Consider the following 20,755-nt stretch of genomic DNA (forward strand, 5'->3'; position numbering starts at 1 on the left):
TTTAAAAGAAACCATATATCCCAAAAAAAGATTGACGGGTCTAAAAGTAATTTAATCAAATAATTTTTCAAAAACCAATCTAATTCCTTCCCAAAATGGTTGTACTTTAACACAAGACCAAACAGCATGTAAAAAAGTTCCAATACATAGTCTGCATCGAAAACAAGAGTCCGAATTACTAAACCTATATTTTTTCAATTTCTCTGGAGTCAAATATAACTGATGTAAAAAATAATTAACCATTCCATATCTGACATTCGCCAATTTAGTTACACTATCATGACACATAACCTCCCAATTATCTTCCAGAAAAACATAGGTTAAGTCATTTTCCATGCTACCTACTCCTGTAACAAGGGAATTTTTACAAAAATTAAATAAATTGATTAAAAAAAAATTTATAGGAAGGCAAGAAACCAAGAATAGCCTTGGAAAAGCTGATAGGGACATATAAACAAGGGGATTGCAGTTTCCAAATTTAAAATATTATAGGGCTGCCCAATTAAGATTCTTATAAGGTAAGAGAAAAGCCAGCCTGGCTTAGGATGGAACTATATAAACTATGGGAAAATGTTCCAGAACATATACTCTTTAAGTGGAATGAGAAATTAGTGCAACGTAATAATTTACCAATACTACACCATATATTAAAAATATCGAATAGAATACATATGGAGCAAAAGTTAATAAACTAACAAATATGTTGCTAAAACAAAACCAATCAATACCTTTTACAATGAATTTGAACAACGAAAAAGATAAATATGGAATATCGCATGGTTCAATATTTTCATACTATCAATTAGAAATATATTTTAAAAAAGCTGGAAAATGATCTAAGACTACTGGAAGGTAGTAGCTTTGAATATATAATCAAAACTATGATAATTAAAAAGTTTATTATAAATATGTATATTAAATTACAAGACAAAGGAAAAGATGAGGCAATATATGGACCCAAACACCATTGGGAAAATGACTTAAACATACAAATAAATAATGAAACCTGTAAGGAATAATGTCCGGGTACCATGACAAATAACAATAAATGCTCAGTATCGTATGATACAATATAATTGGCTTCACAGACTATACGTTACACCTCAAAAATTAAAAAATGGAACCCGACAGTATCCGATAAATGCTTTTGCTGTGAACAAGAAATTGGTACAAATATACATTCAGTTTGGACATGTGCAAAAGTGAAACCCTTTTGTGGGGATTTAAATTCAATACTAGATCAAGATACAAAAATCAAAATACCAAAAGACCCAAAAAAGTTTCTGTTAAGCAATATAAAAGTTGATGTTAAAATTAAATTTAAACAGATTCCAAAATTGATTTATCAAGATTGCATTAGCAGAAGCTAAAAAATGTATAATGATAACTTGGAAAATGGAGATACCCCTGAAAATATGGCAGTGGCTCACAGAAATGAACAAATGTATTCCATTGGAGAAAATTACTTAAAATTTTGGACACTTTACAGGGACAATATGAACAAATTTTAGACCCAACTCTTAATGAAATAAAAAGTATATGCAAGGAAAAAGTGAATCACATAATATGTAAATGACACTCCCTTTTCTTGTTTTTTTTTATTTTCTCTTTTCTTTCGACTGTTTTCTCTCTATAGTTTTATATATCTATATATATATAGATATATAAAGTTTGTGTAAATATTGTTAGAGATTGGTTATATTGTGACGTATTAAATAATTTAAAAAAAAGGGTGTGTAAGGCATTGAGTTCCTTTGAGAGCGAAGCTTTGCCATCTGCTATTTCATCGGATTTGGTTTTGTAGCAGGTCATTGCGTTTAGGCCCTGCCATAGCTGTCAGGTGTCCCTTGTTGGCTCCATTTTCATCTGGAATTTCCATTTCGCTCGGGAGATAGCTTTTCACAGGTCATACCTGCTTCTTCTGTATTGATCTGGATCTCTGGACTTAAATGCCTGTGATGGTTCTCAGCAGGTTCCGGATTTCATTGCTCATCCAGGGCTTCTGTTTGGGGAAAACCCTGAACGATTTGGTGGGAACACACTCATCCACAGTTGTTTTGATAAAGTCTGTGACAGCCCTCAGCTAAGTCCTTGAACACCACCCAGTCCACTGACTCAAGCAAGTCCTGTAACTGTTCTTCAGCCTCCTGTGACCATCTTCTAGCTGTCCTGATCTCCAGAGCCTCTTTTTTTAGGCTCTGTCCGGCGAAGGAGGAAGAAATATCACCAGGTGATCTGTCTTGCCAAAAAGAACAGCAGCTCTTCCTTATCATGGTGTAGGAGTGATCAGGTTTGCTGGGACCTCTTGTACAGCAGGTTACTTGCTGGTGGTACTTGGACAGGGTTTTCTTAATGGTTAAAGTCACTAATTAAGATATGTAGTGCATGGGGTGGGGCCATCTCTTGTTTACTGACCACATCATGCAGTTCTGCAAGTGTCTGTTTGTAATTGGCATTGGGAGGAATGAAAAAACTCCGGTGAGAATCAATGAGAACCCTTGGGGTAGATAGAAAGATCTGCATTTAATCAAGATTTGCTCTAAGATATTAGAGCAGAAGATCAACATAACCCCAATGTCCATGCACCACTCAGTATTAACAAAAAGCACACACAGCCTCTTTCTCCTTTTTCCAGAATCTGTTATGAATGGTGAAACCCTCTTGTCGGATAGCGATGTCTGGTGTGTTCTCTGTTAGCCAGGTCTTGGTGCAGCAGACATCTGAGATTTGTCTTACCTGCCTCTATTAAAGTAGCCTTGCCCTCAGGTCGTCAGTTTTATTCTCCAGTGACTGAACATTCGCCTGGGTCTCAGACCCCTGCTTTTCAGTCTTAAATATAAATATCCTTTACCTGCATATTATGCAAATATAACAACAGCATGGTTACACTTCTCAGGACACTTTACAGGGATGTTAATGCACAGTATGTATTTAATGATAATTGTATATAAGTGTCAATTAACAATTTAGCAATTTGTTTTTATTATGTTATTCAAATGTTTAAATTAATGTATTAATTCACTGATAAAGAAAAGGAGTTGTATACACGCCAATGAGTTATTTGCCATTTCCAGTGTGATCAGAATACAATGTGTTGTGGTATCTTACAAATTCTTATATCAGAAAATTGTATCCTATCTTGTCTTTCAACAGAAATATTGAGACGACCAGATTCTTGAGTTTCCATCTTCGAATGCACAGGTGACCCTGATTAGTGGCCAAAGCAGTGAAAATCTGCCACAGGAAAGATACTTTGCAAAAGTACCACCTCTCTATATTGCAGGAGGTGGCAAGCAAATCCCAAATATTTCTAGCATTATATCCAAGATCTGCAGATCTATGGTTTAGAGAAGTGGTTTTCAATTTTTTTTCTACTCACATACTACATCAAGTAAACCCTATGCCATTGGTGCTCTGTGATTTGTAAGGGATAACTTAAGGTGGTATGTGAGTAGAGGGAAAAAAAACAGTTGAGAACCACTGCTCTAGACCCAATTGTTACTGAAATATTTTGCTTGTGAAAAATTGTCATTGGCTCATTTCCTTTGAAGTTATGAAACTGTGCACATAACGAGTCAATTAGAAACAATTAAAACAGTAGTTTTCAAACTTATTTTTCAATTCTCATACCACCTTAACTCAGCACCTATGGCATAGGGATTACTTAAGGTGGTATGCGAGTGGAAAGAAAAAGTTTGGAAACCACTGGATTAGAGGAACACTAACCTAGTGGCTTCAATTTCACACTTTAAAACTGCCAAGATGCCATACTCAAAGACAAAACTTTTCTAGTTAGTGATTTTATTACATGATATAATTTTAATTTAAATGCAGTAAAAAGTGGAAATGATCAGGTGCAGAATTAAATTCAATAATAAACTAAAATACTTTACTTTCAAATTTTAGGCAGGAAGGTTTAATATCATTCCAACAATTATTAATGTTGCTTCAGCTCTCACATCTATTGGGATTGTAAGTACCTTTTGTTTACATCCATAAAACATTTGTGAATTGTATGATAAGGCTGCATGATTTTACAATGCTAGGAAATTTTATCCAACAATATGATGTATTGAACTGGAACTATTTACATTGGTCTAGATCAGTGGTTCTCAACCTTTTTCCACTCACATACATACCCCTTGTCTTTTTTTTTTCTTTGGCTTGGCTTCGCAGACGAAGATTTATGGAGGGGTAGAATGTCCACGTCAGTTGCAGGCTCGTTTGTGGCTGACAAGTCCGACGTGGGACAGGCAGACACAGTTGCAGCGGTTGCAGGGGAAAATTGGTTGGTTGGGGTTGGGTGTTGGGTTTTTCCTCCTTTGTCTTTTGTCAGTGAGGTCTTCTTCAAAGGAGGTTGCTGCCCGCCGAACTGTGAGGCGCCAAGATGCACGGTTTGAGGCGATATCAGCCCACTGGCGGTGGTCAATGTAACTAATCCCTAATTTACACAGAGTATCTATAGCATAGGATGCCACTGGTCTAGATTATTATATATAGTACAATAATGCTATTTCAACACATTCTTAGATGATACACAATTGCAGTAAATTTGTTGATTGGAAGAGATGGTGTCGAGATATGTGATATTCAATGAGAGGCTGAATTAAACTGAAGTCTTGCTGGCAGTTCTGTGAGGGGAATAAAGGGAGAGCCACTGGCTTGCTCCAGTGTGCATGTTTCAGACCTCTGTGCTTGTGCATTGCAAGCCATATTTCACCCACTGCTGGACCCTTAGCCTCAGTACAAGAACCTGGGGCAGTTTCTGATGCACTAAACTCAGGAGATCATTGGACTTAATTGCTGGTTCTCAGCTTGGGTATCCACCATAGGCTTATTTGTTTGAGCAGGATCATAATATTTATTAGAATGGGAAGTGAAGGGCTCCCTCCTTTTATAAATTATTGTTTGTGTTTTAAGTAATTTATTCATTAAGCACATCATTAAATATATTTTACCTAAAATAATCATTAATGTTTAAATGTCCATCAATTGCTTTGAAATATCTTTGATCTCAGAGGCCTGAGTGTTACGAGCCCAGAGGACCCCAAAGTCCAACAGCAATAGATATTCACCAAGACAAATGGTTACTTAAACAAAAGTTGCTTTTAATTATCTTTAAACATGAAAACAGGATCAAACTTTAACTTTTCTCTATTGACTTAACTAACCTAACTTAACCCCCTTCTAATTCTAAGCACACGTTTATTTAATGTGTGTGTACATTCAGAAAAGTTATTTGATTCGCAGTCCAATCTCACTTCTCATTCCTCCAAGTTTACTGGTTGCAGGCAATTCTTATACGATGCACAGAATTTAACATTTATGAAATTCTCCAGGCTTTGGTGCTTGAAAGGTAAATGGTTATCGCAAAGATAGGTTTTCAGAGAGAGATTTGTGGTCACTGGACACCCATAATGGATTCCCTGTAATCAGCCACTTCAATGTCTTGCTGAAGAAACCTGGCCCATCAGGGTTTTCTAGATGATAACCTCTTTCCTTCAGGTCACCAGAGTTCCTTTTTGTTTCTCTTATTTCAAGTGCAACATTAGGCAGTCAGTCCTCTCCTCTTGTATGAACCACAAGGGCTTTGACCAGACTGAACCAAGCACTCACAACCCATCTTCCAAATGGGGTTTTCCACAAGCTTGCCAGCTTGTCTTGTTCCAGTCCCAGCTGTTGCTGCTGACTGTAAAACTGCAGAATTGATCTCTCCCTCAGAGAAAATCCTGTTTGACTCCCTCTCTGCTTGCAAAACCACATGACCCTCTTAGAACAGCAAACAGTACTCCCAGACAGCCTGCATCTCTGAACCTACACCTTTCATCTGTTGCTTTTCAAAACAACAATCTATTAGTGAAGTCTCTTGAGTACTCGCCAAAGCTTTTGCAAAGACTTTTGGAGCTGGCCTGTTTAGCATGAGCAGAGCTCCGGTATTTTAAATGAGATCTGTTTTGAAGTGTTTGTATGTGACTTAAACAAAAAAAAACTTGCCCCAATTTATCTCCCAAAAAAACATATCTATAATCTGTCACATGAGGTATATGGACAAGTTGAGCAGGCTTGGACTTTATTCCTTGGAGCACTGGAGGATGAGGATGATCTCACAGACGTGCAAAATCATGAGGGGAATAGATCAGGTGAACACACAGTCTTTTGACCAAAATAGGGGAAATTGGTAACTAGAGGACATATATTTCAGGTGAGGATGGGAGGGGGATGGGGGAGAGAGATTTAACAGGATCCTGGGGTGCAGTTTATTTTTGTTTTTTTTTAAAACACACAGAGGGTGGTGACTATATTGAATGAGCTTCAGGAAGAGATAGTTGAGACAGGTACAATGACAACATTTCAGAAATAAATGGACAGATATATGGATCGAATAGGTTTAAAGGGGTATGGGTGAAACACAGGCATTTGGGACTAGTGTGATGGGATATTTTGGTCAGTATGGACAAGCTCAGACAAAGGGCCTGTTTCTATACTGTACAAGTCTATTACTCTATTAGACATTTGAAATGCACTGATACATGTAATGCAATAAACCAGCAGTACAATAGAGCACATCAAAATGCAGCTGGAGAAATGGTGTAGGAGGAAGGGCTTTAAGTTGTTGAGGAATTGGGGCTGTGTCTGAGTGGTTAGGGGTTAGGATCTCCACAAGCCAGTGAGTTATACCAGAGTGGAAGCAGGACCAAAGTCTTCACAAGGCATTTTGCTTGTGCTTTTGTGGAAGGTGTATTTAGGAAAGCTAAGAGGAAGGAAAAGGCAATGGTGCAAGACAACCAGAGGGTTCACAAAAATCAGTGTGGGTCAGGAAAGGAAAGACAAACCTAAGAGTGCACCAATTTGTTCGAGCTCCTGGCTACATTTTGTCAGACCTCGATGAAGGGCTCAAGCCTGAAATATTGGTTATGTATCTTTATCTTTGCTAAATAGAGTATGTTGTTTGATCTGCTGAATTTCTCCAGCATTGTGTTTTACCAAGAAATAAAAGGTCTAATCTCATGGATGTGGCTACAAAGTGATCAAGGTGAGGAAGTGAAAACTATTGTGTTGGATATTTGCAGAAAGAAATTAAATGGTATCACTCTGTTAAAGAAGGGATATATACACCATTGCAATTATAAGGAATGATATTGGCTCATAAGATAGGGAGTGAAAAGAAACAGTAAGAGTTAGAAATCACTTGTGGGAGTAGTATATAGGTGAACCAACAATATCTCGGTTGTGGGACAGAATGTAAATCAAGAGATAATGAATGCCTACAAAAATGCATGCCTACTTCTTTCATCAAGGGCGATTTTAATGAACTGGATCAATCATACTAAAAAAAAAATGCCCTCAGACAGCTTGAGCTGTCCGAAAGATACAAGGATGGTCCATGAGTAGAACTGGTTTGTGCCAGCTGGTGCTCAATTTGTGTCTCTGGACCACTCCCACTTGTGAGCCAGCCACAGCACAAGGCAGCTGGATTACACAGCAGTAAAAGATAGGCAAAATGAAGTATGACCTGTACCAACAATAGGCAGTAATCTTAGATTTGAAAGATTAGGTCTCATCTCATTCCCATACCTCTGCCAAGTGTCTATGCCTTATTAAACAAAAAATAATCTCAGACCACTCAATTATAGGGTGAGTGATAGTAGGACTTACCTGCTCTGATCTCCCTCCCACTGGCTCATACTGAGATGGGGAAACTGAACTTGAGGGCACAAATGAAACGGGCGAGGCTCCTAGATGATAAAACCATTTTACAAGGTTTATATTCATTAAAGTGAGAGCAATTAAAATTTGCATGGAGAGTTCCAAAGTGTATGCAAATCTTTTGTATAATTAATTTGCCTCCCTGCATTTAGGGCTCATTCCTGTGTGATTGGATTTTGCTGACCTTCATGAACAAGAATGATGTTTACAGCGAAAAGAAATTTGAAGAGGTGAAGGATCCAATCGACAAATTTTAATTTCTCCTGAAATTAAAAGATTGCTTGCGTTTCTCTAATCCAGGGATTTTGCAGTTTACTTGTCCATCTTTGCTTTGATCAGACGGAAAAGAAAGAAATTATTTCAAGTAATTATACAATACACTGGTGAGATACCAAGTGCTAAGTACCTGGGGAGAAAAGTACTGTTTTTATCTCCATCACCAATGAAGAATCTAATTCTGACGAAGGGTCTTTGACCACAGGTTCTGCCTCATTCGTTGAATTTTACATTTCAAGCATCTGCAGTTTTTAATTTCTGTAGAATCTAGTGGCCTTGGGATGAGTGCAGCACAGATCTCAGAGATGGAGTCTTGGGATGTGAGGAAAGATTGAATTAGACTATCCTGTTGCTCACTCCAGGCACTTCCAAGCAAAGAAAACACCTGTCTGTAAAGGTGTAGGTCCTTCACCCTTACAGCTAAAGATGTACCTTTCTGAATGTGCCGTGGCCGGCTCCGAGGTGCTGATTCCAACCCTTTTCAGGGAAGGATAATAGGCAGAATGCTGGACTCCACTGCCTGACCTGAATGTACAGCCATTGCAAACAGCTGGTTAGGGGCAGGCTGATGACGCCATCAGCCTGCAACCCATTTCCCCGCTCATCCCTCTCCCTCCATGACCCCCTCAAGGCAGGGGCAGCAGGTGGGAGCCATTGGGGCAGCAGTGGCTGGAGGCAGCAGGAGCCATTGGGGGGCGGCTGGTGTGGGCTGTGACAGCCTCACCGGGCCGCTTCAGCTTTCAAGGCTGCTCTTTGTGGCTCAAAATATGGCAGAGCAATGGTGGTCTTCCCTACCCATAATCCCCCATGCAACTGGAACTGTTCTGGGAACCACAGAGCTATTCCAGCTGCATGGGGCATTATGGGTAGGGAAGATGGCCATTGCTCTGCCGCGTATTTATGACGGGTTACGCTATGGCACCAGTCGCCCCGCCTCCATCGGCTCCAGAAGGCACTATGAGCTGCCTCTCGATGTGAATGCAACACTGGAGCAGCCTTTTAGGGCTGCTGTCAGAAAGGTATGTTTTAGGTTTTCGATCCTCCAGGCAGAGGCCTGACAGGAAATGGCCTGTCCTCTCTCTTCCCTTTTCCCTGTCTCCTTTAGTTCAGCTCTGCATTCACAGAGCCAACCTCCACCGCACCCCCCCCTCCACCACACACTCCTCCCTATCAAGTCTTTTCTTTCTCCTGGCCTCTTCTCCATATCCAATGATCTCCTATCACTTGTTGGCCTGTACTCCTCCCCCTACCATTTCTTTTATATAGAGGCACTGCCTGCTTTTTCCATACCTTGAAGAAGGGCTCAGGTCAGAAATGTCGGTTATACAGTATATCTTTACCAGCTATGGGCACTGCGAGATTTGCTGATTTCCTCCCTCATTTCTGTGTTTTTATTACATCACCGCGTCGACAGACTTCCGTGTTTCACATCTGACATTCTGAGCTGATCTCATTCAGTCATAAAATGTTCTGAAGGGGATTTACAGGATTAATACTGTTTGCTCAGATTGCAGGATTTAAAACAAAGATGAAGATAAATACGTTTACTCAAAAGGCTGTAAATTAGTGAAATGATTTACGCTAAAAAAAATATGGTTAACTCATTGAATAAATAATGACGCCAATGTGTGTACAGACATTTTCCTTTACCCAGCAATATTGGGATTTCCATGGCATACAAAATTAATTTTGAAAACTTTAAAAAAGTATTTAAGATTTGAAAATGAAAAGCATGTTACAAATAGAACTATTGTGCTACATTAGACTCCCTACATGTGCAATGATTCCATTAGGTTTTACTACTTTGTGAAACACACATTCATGAAACTTTTTTTAAAAACACCACAGGTAATTAAGGAAGAAAATAAACTGGCACATAATGAACAAGAAACCGCAGAACAAGAATTGAGACCAGTACTATCACAAAATTCCAAAAATTGTTGATTTTTAGGTAGGTAAATCAAAGTAGAATAATTCTTGGACAATCAAATCAAATAGATGACATTGAATTTTCCAAGTTATGTTTAGAGTGAAAACTGCTTTCACATTTTCATTTGAGTCTTTGGCCACAAAAGTCAGCTCTGCAGTCTTCAACTTGATCATTAATTCATGTTGAAAAAGAAATCAAGATCAAACAAATCCTTCGCTGATTGTTTGCTGATGTTAGCAAGTCTGATTGTGTAACCTCGATGGTCACTGTCATTTGGTTGAAAGTCCTACTTGATATTTTTTGGAAACTATCACTGTGAACTGTGCAATGTTGTTCAGGTGCAGTACACAAAACTGCCGCTGAAATTCAGCAAGTCACACAACATCGAAAGGAAGTAAAGGGTAACCGGTGTTTTGGGCCTGAGCCCTTTGTCAACGTAGGAGCAAAAAGCAGGTAGGTGCCTGAATAAAAAAAAGAGGGGGAGGAGAGGAGGGAGAAAGAAGCAAGAGAAGAAGTAAGAAAACAGGTAAGAGGTCATAGGTTGATACAGGTGGGAGAGAAGAAGAAAAATATGCTGTGATAGGGGGAGGAGGTAATTCTGAATAGAGACGGATAGGAAGTGGGTAGGGAGGTAGAAGAAAGCAGACAGAGGGATAGGTTTAACAAAAACTGGAGGTCGATGTTAATGCTGTCTGGTTGGAGAGTCCAGATGGATTATTAGGTATTGTTCGCCTCGGTCTGGCAGCGTTTGGCATGGGAATGGTGCGTGGAATTAAAATAGTTGGCCACTGGGAGGACCTTGTTATTGTAACGGAGAGAGTGAAGGTGCTCAATGAAATTATCTCCTAGGAAGCAGTCAATCTCTTCAATATAGAAGCCTGAAACATTGATTACCCTTCCCCTAGACGCTGCACGACCTGCTGAATTTCTCCCGCACATTTGTGTATTGCGCCACAATCACAGCACCTGCAGGCTTTCCTGTTTAATTAGTTGTTCTTGTGTCCAGAATGGCATTGCCTAGAATTGAACATACTGGGCATTTGGTCAGTAAATGTAGAATATTGAGAGTCAAGAACTGAATAGCTGCATCAATGGACCAGCCCCACTGATAATCACTCCTGAGTTTTATAACTAGACTTTACTTTTTTACCCTACAAGTGATCAAAACAAACCTTGGTGATAAAATGGAACAAATGCAATCTACAAAGTCCCTTCCACACAATTTACTGTACCCAGCCAAGAACTGATCCAGTCACTTCCTGACTGAACATACATCCACCAGTTGGCAACACATTTCCATCACAATATCCCTGGAAAAGATCCACTTTACAGCCTATTGAATCATTCTCTTGCAAATTTTAAATTTGCCTCTCCTGATCCTCCTCAATCTGCAAAACTAAAATTGTGTTTCAGTTTCAAGTCCACACAGCTTTCATGTACATAAATCAGCACGTTCCAATAAGAAAGGACAAGTAAAAGAACCTTGGATGACAAGAGAGATCACGAATCTATTCAAAGAAGAAAACATGCAAGGTTTACAAAACTAGACAGGGTCCTGGAGAAATACAGGATTGCAGGAAAGAGCTCAAGCAGGGCACGAGGAAGACCAAGAACATCAAGAAATGTCTTTGGTGAACAGGATTAATCCCAAGCCATTTTATACTTAAAAAAAAAGGATGACGAGGGAAAATATAGGACTACTCAAGGACAAAGGAGGAAATTTATGGTTGGAGTCAGAGGAGGTGAGCAAGGTACAAAATGAATAATTTGCATCAATATTCAATTAAGGAAAAAAGACATGGAGAATAGCAATACGAAGCATAGTGTGGAGAATGTTAATGTGTTAGGGCAATTCGAGACCAAAAAAGCAATGGTGCTGCTCCTTTCAAGAGCATTAAGTACCCTTGGCCAGATGGGATATATCCCAGGTTATTATGTGCCAGATGAGAAGATTGAGGGCATCTATGGAATGTAGTAAGAAAATTGTTACTATAATGAAGATATTTAAGACCATAGGATGTACACTCAAGGTAAGGAGTAGAAGAATAGAGGAAATCAAAGAATTTTTTTTCCAGCTCGAGAAGATGGTGAAGGTAGGTATTCTCACATTTAAAAAATGTTTGGTCAAACACTTGAATTGTCAAGGTGAAGAGGGCTACAGACCAGATACTGGTGAATGTTACTATTATAGATGGGTATGATGTTTAGCATAGTCATGTTTGATGGAAGGACCTGATTTTATGCACTCTGAATATAATTTTCAGTTTAGCAAATAACAAATGTATTGCAACAATGTTTCTGGCTGATGGATGTCAGTGGGTAAATGTGAGAGTTAGTGGAGAAATAAACAAGATAGAGTGGGACAAGATTCATATTTGGGATTAATTGATTTGGCAGTCTGAAAATTTCTATTAGCTTCATTACTTTGGGATACGAAGGGGAATGTGACAAATTCTAAATCTTTCTATTGAATTATTTTTAAAAATAAGGGGATGTGTATTTTGGTTGAGAGCAACATTAAATTGGCTTTTATGCTTCATCTGAGGGGGAACCATTGTACCGTGTATGCTCGCATATAAAATCCAAGACACCAGAAACCTGAAGCTCAGCATGAACCTCAAGAAGAGGACAAGGTTGAAATGACTGATCTGCATTGACATACTGCAACTGTTACAATGTGTATGATTTCACTGTCTTTATATTTTACAAGGATCATATGTATTTTCTTCTTCGTATTTACTTTCTCAGTTCCTTTCTGAATTATGATTATTAACTGGCTGCTTAATCTTCTACTACATTCTTAACCTATTGCAGTCGTGACACAAAGCACTAAAACTGTCCTCTTCAAGTCAATTAAATTGTGGTTTACCCAAAACTAAATTAATGAGAATCCCTTTTTATTCACATTTCATAATATGCACCTGTGCATCATTTAAAGCAGGGCTTCCCAAACATTTTAGCTCACAGAACCCTTTTGGGGAACACTTGGAAATCATCAGTTACAGTTTAAAAGACCTGGTATATACACAAGCAGAGTTAGAAAATAAATAAACATTCTCCACGTTGAAATCATTTGTTGTTTGTTCCACATAATTTTACCACATTGTGCATCTGGTGCCTCTTTATTCCTGGCTGAGGTGAATCCAATCCACAAAGAATTTTCGCCATACCTTTGTTTCTTTATAACACATGATCTTTCCAATAGAGACATTATCGAAGGATCTTCATGAAAAAACAGTGGCACCTCAGTACTTTCTATCCTGTCTCCTAGTTTTTTTTTAATCCATTGATCCATGAATCTTAATATTGCACAGGCGGAAGATCTTTAAAATATGGCTAGCGATGTGCACAAAAAAAATTGTGCTCATTGGTTGAAAATGATGCGCACTCCTGACGTCTGCGCTGCTGCGTCAGGTCTCATGACGCCATTTTGTTTTCTTAGGGTGGAGTGTACTGTTTGCTGCCATCCCAGAAACAAATAGAATTGAAGACAGAGATAAGTAATTTGAAGAAAAACAGGTAGATCATCGTTGCTCCCTGTCATTTCTTCCCCGGAACCCAGGTTGGGAAACCCTGATTTAAAGGATCCTCAATTGTGACAAGGTGCTCTGGTACTGGTTTGGAACATCATCATTAACATTCTGACCAGTGAAAAATTTGGGAGATTGTTTTAAAGAGGGTAAATGTTTATCTTTTAATCAGATGAGGGAAGGTTTTGGTATTGATAAGAATTCTTTGTTTCTATATTATCAAATTCGATCTTTGGTAAGATGTATGTTTGGTAGAGATATGATTTTACCTGAAGTGACTAAATTTGAGACTTTTCTTATGAAGGTACCAGAGAAGGGATATATTTCATCTATATATCAAATATTACAGGATGGTATGGATAAAAAGGGTTGGGATAGATCTAAAAGTAAATGGGAAGCGGATACTGGTTTTATTTTTCCCGAAGATGATTGGTTAGATATTTGTTATGATAGTGTAACTAGATTGATAAATGCACGTTATGCAATGATTAACTATAATTTTTTACATCAATTATATTTAATACCTGAAAAATTAAAAAAGTATGGTTTTCATGAATCAAACTTGTGTTTTAGATGTGGTGATAGAGTTGGAACTTTTTTTCATGCCGTTTGGTCATGTATCTTTTTGGAAGAAAATTCAATCGTTTTTAGAATATCTGTACAAGATTAAAATAGTTTTAGATCCAACAGTATTTTTATTGGGTACTTTGCAACCTCTGAAAGGTTTGGAATTAGTTAAGTTTCAGCTTGCTTTTGTATATTTAGCTTTATCCGTAGCGAAAAAATGTATTGCTAGTACATGGAAAGATACAAATATGATTGATATTAACAGATGGCATAATGAGATGAAATATTGTTTAATTATGGAAAAAATTACATATGTTTTGTGTGATAATTATAATATTTGTATTAATAAGTGGTCGTTATATTCAGAATATTTACATTTCAATTTACATTGATTAGATCTTAATATGTATATTTAATTTTTCTTTAATATTTTTTCTTTTTTCTTTCTTTATGGCTCTCCTTATGAGAGTTGGCTGAAGGGGGGGTCTTTTCTCTTTTTTTAATATATATAAAAAATAATGTTCATGTTTATGATTAATTGTTGTATATGTCATATATTATTTGTTTTTTGAACGAATAAATAAAGTTTAAAAAAAATTAACATTCTGACCAGAATTATATTTGATCCACCAACATCATTGTGGTGGCAATGAGTGATTGATTTTCCGACTGCTTCTACACAAGGAATGCTATTGAGATTGGAGGTTTTGTGCTGCTGGAATCAGTGCTGGGCCCGTTGTTTGTCATCGTGAGAAATGATTTCAACATCAATCTAGTCACTGTGGTAACATTTGCAAATGGCACCAAAAATTGGAGGTGTGGTGGACAGTGAAGGTTATCCAAGAGTACAGCAGGAGGTAGATGAACTGAGAAAGTGGGCCAAGGAATGGCAAATGGAATTTCTCTCAGACAAGTGTGAAGTAAGTGTTGCATTTTGGCATGTCAAACCAGGGCAGGGTGTCCACAGTTAGTGGTAGGGCCTTGGAGAGAGTTGGATAGGAGACCTTGGGTACAGGTACAAAATTCCATGAGAGCAGCAACAAGATGGGATGTGGGTGTCTGGCACACTTGTCATCGTTGGTCAAGGCATTTAGTAAAGGAGTTGGGATGTCATGTTACAAGATGGTGAGACTACACTTAGAGTATCCATGCTAAAAGCTTACACAGACAAGACTCCTCAACTCTTCCTCTGGTATATCAATGACGACATTGGGGCTGCATCATGCACCTACGGTGAGTTTGTCAACTTCATCCACTTCCCGACCAACTTCTATCCTGATCTCAAACTCACCTGGTCCATCTCCAATAAAACTCTCCCCTTCCTGGATTTGTCTCCATCTCGGGAGACAAGCTTTCCACCAACATATACCACAAACTCCCCAACTCCCAGGACTACACATCCTCACACCCTGCCCCCTGCAAGGATTCCATCCCCTGCTCTTAATTTCCCCTTCTCTGGCACATCTGTTCCCAAGATGAGGTCTTCCAGGCCAGATCTTCCGAAATGTCTGCCTTCTTCCACAACCATGGCTTCCCCTCCACCACCATCAACTCAGCCTTCACCCACATCTCTCTTTCCCACTCATCTGCCATGGCTCCCTCTGCCCCCAGACGCAACAAACATAGAATCCCCCTCATCCTCACCTACTACGCCACCAGCCTCTGCATCCAACACATTATCCGCCAGAATTTCTGGCACTTACTATGGGATCCCATCACCAGACACATTTTTCCTTCTCCTCCCCTCTCAGTCTTCCACAGGGATCACTCCCTCCCTACCCATCACACCCCTGGCACCTTCCCCTGTACCTGCAGGAGGTGCAACACTTGCGGCCACACCTCCACCCTCACCACAGTCTGGGGCCCCAAAAAGGCCTTTCAAGTGAAGCAACACTTTTAAATCCAGAGAACTTAGTCACTGCATCTGGTGCTCAATTTGTGTCATCAGAGAGACTGGTTGCAGACTGGGAGATCACTTTGCTGAGCACTTCCGCTCTGCAACCTTCCAGCAGCCAACCATTTCAATTCCGAATTACACTCCGAAGTCCGTCCATGGCCTGATGTACTATCCAACCCAGACCTCCTGCAAATTAGAGAGCAATACCTTATTTTCTGTCTGGGAATCCTCCAGCCAGATGGTATTAACTTTACAGCTTTCCACAAAAGCTGCTCACCTTTTCTTTCCCCTTCCCCTTTCCTGTCTTTCCAGTCCTTCAACCCACCTAGCCATCCCTCCTCCCCCTTTTCTCCACCTATGATCTCCTGCCTTTGTCACCCCTCCCGACTCTTTTGTTTGGATGCCTACAATATTTTCTCATACTTTGATGAAGGGCTGAAGTCCAAAACATAAAGTACAATGTTTGACCTGATGAACTTCTCCAGCATTTTGTTTTTTTTTTATTTCAACCACAGTGTCGACAGATTTTTGAGATTTTCTATGAGTATCCAAAGCTGCTGTGGCTACCACATAACAGGAAGGATGTAATTATGCTGGAAAAATGTTGCAAAGATGTGACAAGGAGAGATTAAAAAGGCTGGGATTTTTTCCTCTGGAGTGTATACAGTCTTGATATGATGAATGGTTACATTCCTAGGTGCCAATTTCTAAAGCTGGATAGCACAGATTTGAGAAGGGGACAATTTAAAAGGTACCTGAGGGGAAACTATTTCCATACAAAGTGGTGCGTGAATGGAACAAACTGTCAGAGGAGGCAGTGGAGGCAGGTACAATTGCAACATTTAAAATAAATAACACAGAGGTAAATAGATAGTGATGTGGACCAAATACAGTCAAATGGGACTAGCACAGATGAACAACTTGGTCAGCACGGACAACTTGGATCAAAGGATCTGCTGCCATGACTGATACTCAGTGGATCTAGGAATTTCCAAATTAAGTACTATCCTGACTTGGCAATACAACACCATTCTTCCACTTGAGTTAATAGCTGCCATCAGTGAAATCAGTTTACCATCCTCAAAACAATAAAGACAGTCAGGCAGCTGAGTTATGGCCATCTACATCCATTCTGTAGGCAATCAACTTCACCTCACCACCTCTCACTTGACTCTGGTTGTTCAATTGTCTAAACATTTAGAACTGGATGGGTTGATTTCATTCAACTAAATATTGGGATGACTAAAGCCAATGTTGTTTGTTCCGGCTACAAACTGTTTTCTGTTTTACCCTTCTCTCTGCAAACATTTGAACGGAACTATTTGTACTACAAACTGAATTTCCTTCTTATTTAGTTCATCAATATAAATATCTCCTTGCACATTTATAACAATGTCCATTCTCCAGCCTTGATTCAACTTGTCTGTAGCTGATACCCTCTTGTTTGTTACTTCTGGTCATGACTATTATAATTCATTACAGGCCAGTTCCTTTGTTCAATTCTCCAGAAACGAGATTCAACTTGTAGCTGGTATCATTCAATAACTGATACATTAACAAAAAATGGCACCACCACTGTAATGGACCTGGGAGAATTGAATGTGGAGATAGAGCACTGTTCCGAAGGGTTCAACTGCCTGCTGGTCCTAATGCTGGCAGCTCCGTACAGCTTTAAACAGCATGTTAAAGAAGCCAATAGTGTTAACCATAGAACATTACAGCACAGAAAACAGGCCCTTCTCATCTGTGCTGAACTATCTTTCTGCCAAGTACCACTGACCTGCTCCCAGTCCATAGCACTCCATACTTCTTCCATCCATGTACCTGTCCAAATTTTTTTTAATGTGAAAATCGACTCCACATTGACTTCAGCTGGGAGCTTTTTCCACACTACCATTACTCGGTGTGAAAAATTTCCTTTTCACCCTTCACCCATGTCCTCTGATTTGTATATCACCTTTTTTCTTTGGCTTGGCTTCACGGACGAAGATTTATGGAGGGGGTAAAAGTCCACGTCAGCTGTAGGCTCGTTTGTGGCTGACAAGTCCGATGCGGGACAGGCAGACACGGTTGCAGCGGCTGCAGGGGAAAATTGGTTGGTTGGGGTTGGGTGTTGGGTTTTTCCTCCTTTGCCTTTTGTCAGTGAGGTGGGCTCTGCGGTCTTCTTCAAAGGAGGTTGCTGCCCGCCAAACCGTGAGGCGCCAAGATGCACGGTTTGAGGTGATATCAGCCCACTGGCGGTGGTCAATGTGGCAGGCACCAAGAGATTTCTTTAGGCAGTCCTTGTACCTTTTCTTTGGTGCACCTCTGTCACGGTGGCCAGTGGAGAGCTCGCCATATAACACGATCTTGGGAAGGCGATGGTCCTCCATTCTGGAGACGTAACCCATCCAGCGCAGCTGGATCTTCAGCAGCGTGGACTCGATGCTGTCGACCTCTGCCATCTCGAGTACTTCGACGTTAGGGATGAAAGTGCTCCAATGGATGTTGAGGATGGAGCGGAGACAACGCTGGTGGAAGCGTTCTAGGAGCCGTAGGTGATGCCGGTAGAGGACCCATGATTCGGAGCCGAACAGGAGTGTGGGTATGACAACGGCTCTGTATACACTTATCTTTGTGAGGTTTTTCAGTTGGTTGTTTTTCCAGACTCTTTTGTGTAGTCTTCCAAAGGCACTATTTGCCTTGGCGAGTCTGTTGTCTATCTCATTGTCGATCCTTGCATCTGATGAAATGGTGCAGCCGAGATAGGTAAACTGGTTGACCGTTTTGAGTTTTGTGTGCCCGATGGAGATGTGGGGGGGCTGGTAGTCATGGTGGGGAGCTGGCTGATGGAGGACCTCAGTTTTCTTCAGGCTGACTTCCAGGCCAAACATTTTGGCAGTTTCCGCAAAACAGGATGTCAAGCGCTGAAGAGCTGGCTCTGAATGGGCAACTAAAGCGGCATCGTCTGCAAAGAGTAGTTCACGGACAAGTGTCTTGGTGTGAGCTTGCAGGCGCCTCAGATTGAAGAGACTGCCATCCGTGCGGTACCGGATGTAAACAGCGTCATTTACTCTATCTATACCATCATAATTTTGTATAGCTCCATCAAATCTCCCTTCATTCTTCTACGCTTCAGAGAATAAAGCCCTAACCTGTTTCACCTTTTCCCTGTAACTCAGTTCCAGAAATCTGGGCAACAATCAAGTAAATTTCCTTTGCACTCTTCCAATCTTATTGATAACTTTCTTGTAGTTAGGTGATCAAAACTGCACACAATACATCAAATTTGGCCTCACCAATATGCCAAAAACTCTCTCCTTGAGCCTATCTACCTGTAACACCACTTTCAGTGAATTCTGTAATTGTATTCCTTGATCCTTCTATTCATCTACACTTTGAAGTAAAATCCTGCAACTGCAGAGGTCTGTGTCCAAGATGGCAGCGCCTGTGCTCAGCAGCAGCCCCAGGTGTTGCAAACTCGGGAAGCAGCAGAGTAGAAACTGGGAGAACATCCTCCGTTGAGCAGGAGAGGTGGAGGAGACAACCCTACAAGATGGTGACCACAGCAGCAGACTAGCGAGAGGGTCAGCAACTGAGGTACCCCCATTGGCAGCCAGAGTCTGGTTCATGGGAACCATGCATCAGAACCTGGATTCAAGATAGTGCTGAGGTCAGGAAGGGTTCCCAAGGAGTCTCAGACACTGAAGCCTTCCTGATTGCATTGGAGGTTTGAATCTGAAGTTCAGGTTGCCGAATGATCGAACAGGAGTCTGTACAGCTGGAGAGGCCACGGGAGTGTTGGAGGTGAATCCATGGACACTCAGTGACTCTCTTTTGCTTCCCTTTCTCTCCTACTGTAAGGGGCGCTGGCCAACACTAATGGTGTCTGTCTTACAGCAGGCAGAAGGAATTTTGAGTAATATTACATGTTCTATAATAACATGACAATAAAGGAATCTGAAATGTGATTATGCAAGGAACTAGGCCTTGATAAAGCAATCACTTGAATTTTCAAATCATTACGATCTTGCACCACCCATCTTCTCCTGCCCTGTAACATTTTGATTTCACTGAATTCTTCCCATTCTGCTTGTCCCCAAATTGTCCTTCCATTGAAGGTTGTACTATCAGTTGCTAAAGATCCAAATTCTGGAAATTCCTTCTTAAATTTCCCCACCTTTCTATCCACCATATTCTTTAAATTGCTCCAAAAAGGAAACATTTTTGAGTAAGATTTGGTCATCTGCCTATGCCTGTCTACGATCTATATGTTTTTTTATTGCCTTCTCTCATTATGCCATTGTGAAAGGCTTTGGCACATATTTGATATGTTAAAGGTACATACATTAAAATTATTGTGGCCGTTACTGGAATGTCTCACAATATTTTGATAGATGATAAATTGCACTTGACAGCACATCTTTAGATTTGAATCTTTTATCCCCCCCATACAATTAAACCACATAACTGGAGGTTGGGTCAGAAGTTTTTAAACAGATCTGCTCTCCAGAAAAATCTAGTTTCACAGTTTTAATGTGGAACTCACTATCATAAAAATGTTGAGTCAAATAACACAAAGACATTCAAGGAGAAGTTAAGACAATGCCGCTTTAGTTGCCCATTCAGAGCCAGCTCTTCAGCGCTTGACGTCCTGTTTTGCGGAAACTGCCAAAATGTTTGGCCTGGAAGTCAGCCTGAAGAAAACTGAGGTCCTCCATCAGCCAGCTCCCCACCATGACTACCAGCTCCCCCACATCTCCATCGGGCACACAAAACTCAAAACGGTCAACCAGTTTACCTATCTCGGCTGCACCATTTCATCAGATGCAAGGATCGACAACGGAGTCTGGAAAAACAACCAACTGA

General features: G+C 40.1%; 1 protein-coding gene across 10 annotated transcripts in view; it reads left to right on the top strand.

The window, feature by feature from the left end:
- The window catches only part of LOC138761147 (P2X purinoceptor 2-like), a 59,642-nt gene extending 45,058 nt beyond the window's left edge, over positions 1-14,584 (top strand). For 2 of the 10 annotated variants that reach the window (XM_069932828.1, XM_069932831.1), the window contains exons 10-13: positions 3,907-3,972; positions 7,860-7,937; positions 9,832-9,934; positions 12,459-13,442. In XM_069932828.1, coding sequence (XP_069788929.1) covers positions 3,907-3,972; positions 7,860-7,937; positions 9,832-9,927 — 240 coding nt within the window. In that variant the 3' untranslated portion in view covers positions 9,928-9,934; positions 12,459-13,442. Of the gene's footprint in view, positions 1-3,906; positions 3,973-7,859; positions 7,938-9,831; positions 9,935-12,458 lie in introns of those variants that run through there. The other 8 variants (XM_069932829.1, XM_069932830.1, XM_069932832.1 and 5 more) reach the window with 8 other exon arrangements.
- The last annotated feature ends 6,171 nt before the right edge of the window (positions 14,585-20,755 follow it).

Source organism: Narcine bancroftii, chromosome 4 (genome assembly GCF_036971445.1).
Source record: "Narcine bancroftii isolate sNarBan1 chromosome 4, sNarBan1.hap1, whole genome shotgun sequence".
NCBI lineage: Eukaryota > Metazoa > Chordata > Chondrichthyes > Torpediniformes > Narcinidae > Narcine > Narcine bancroftii.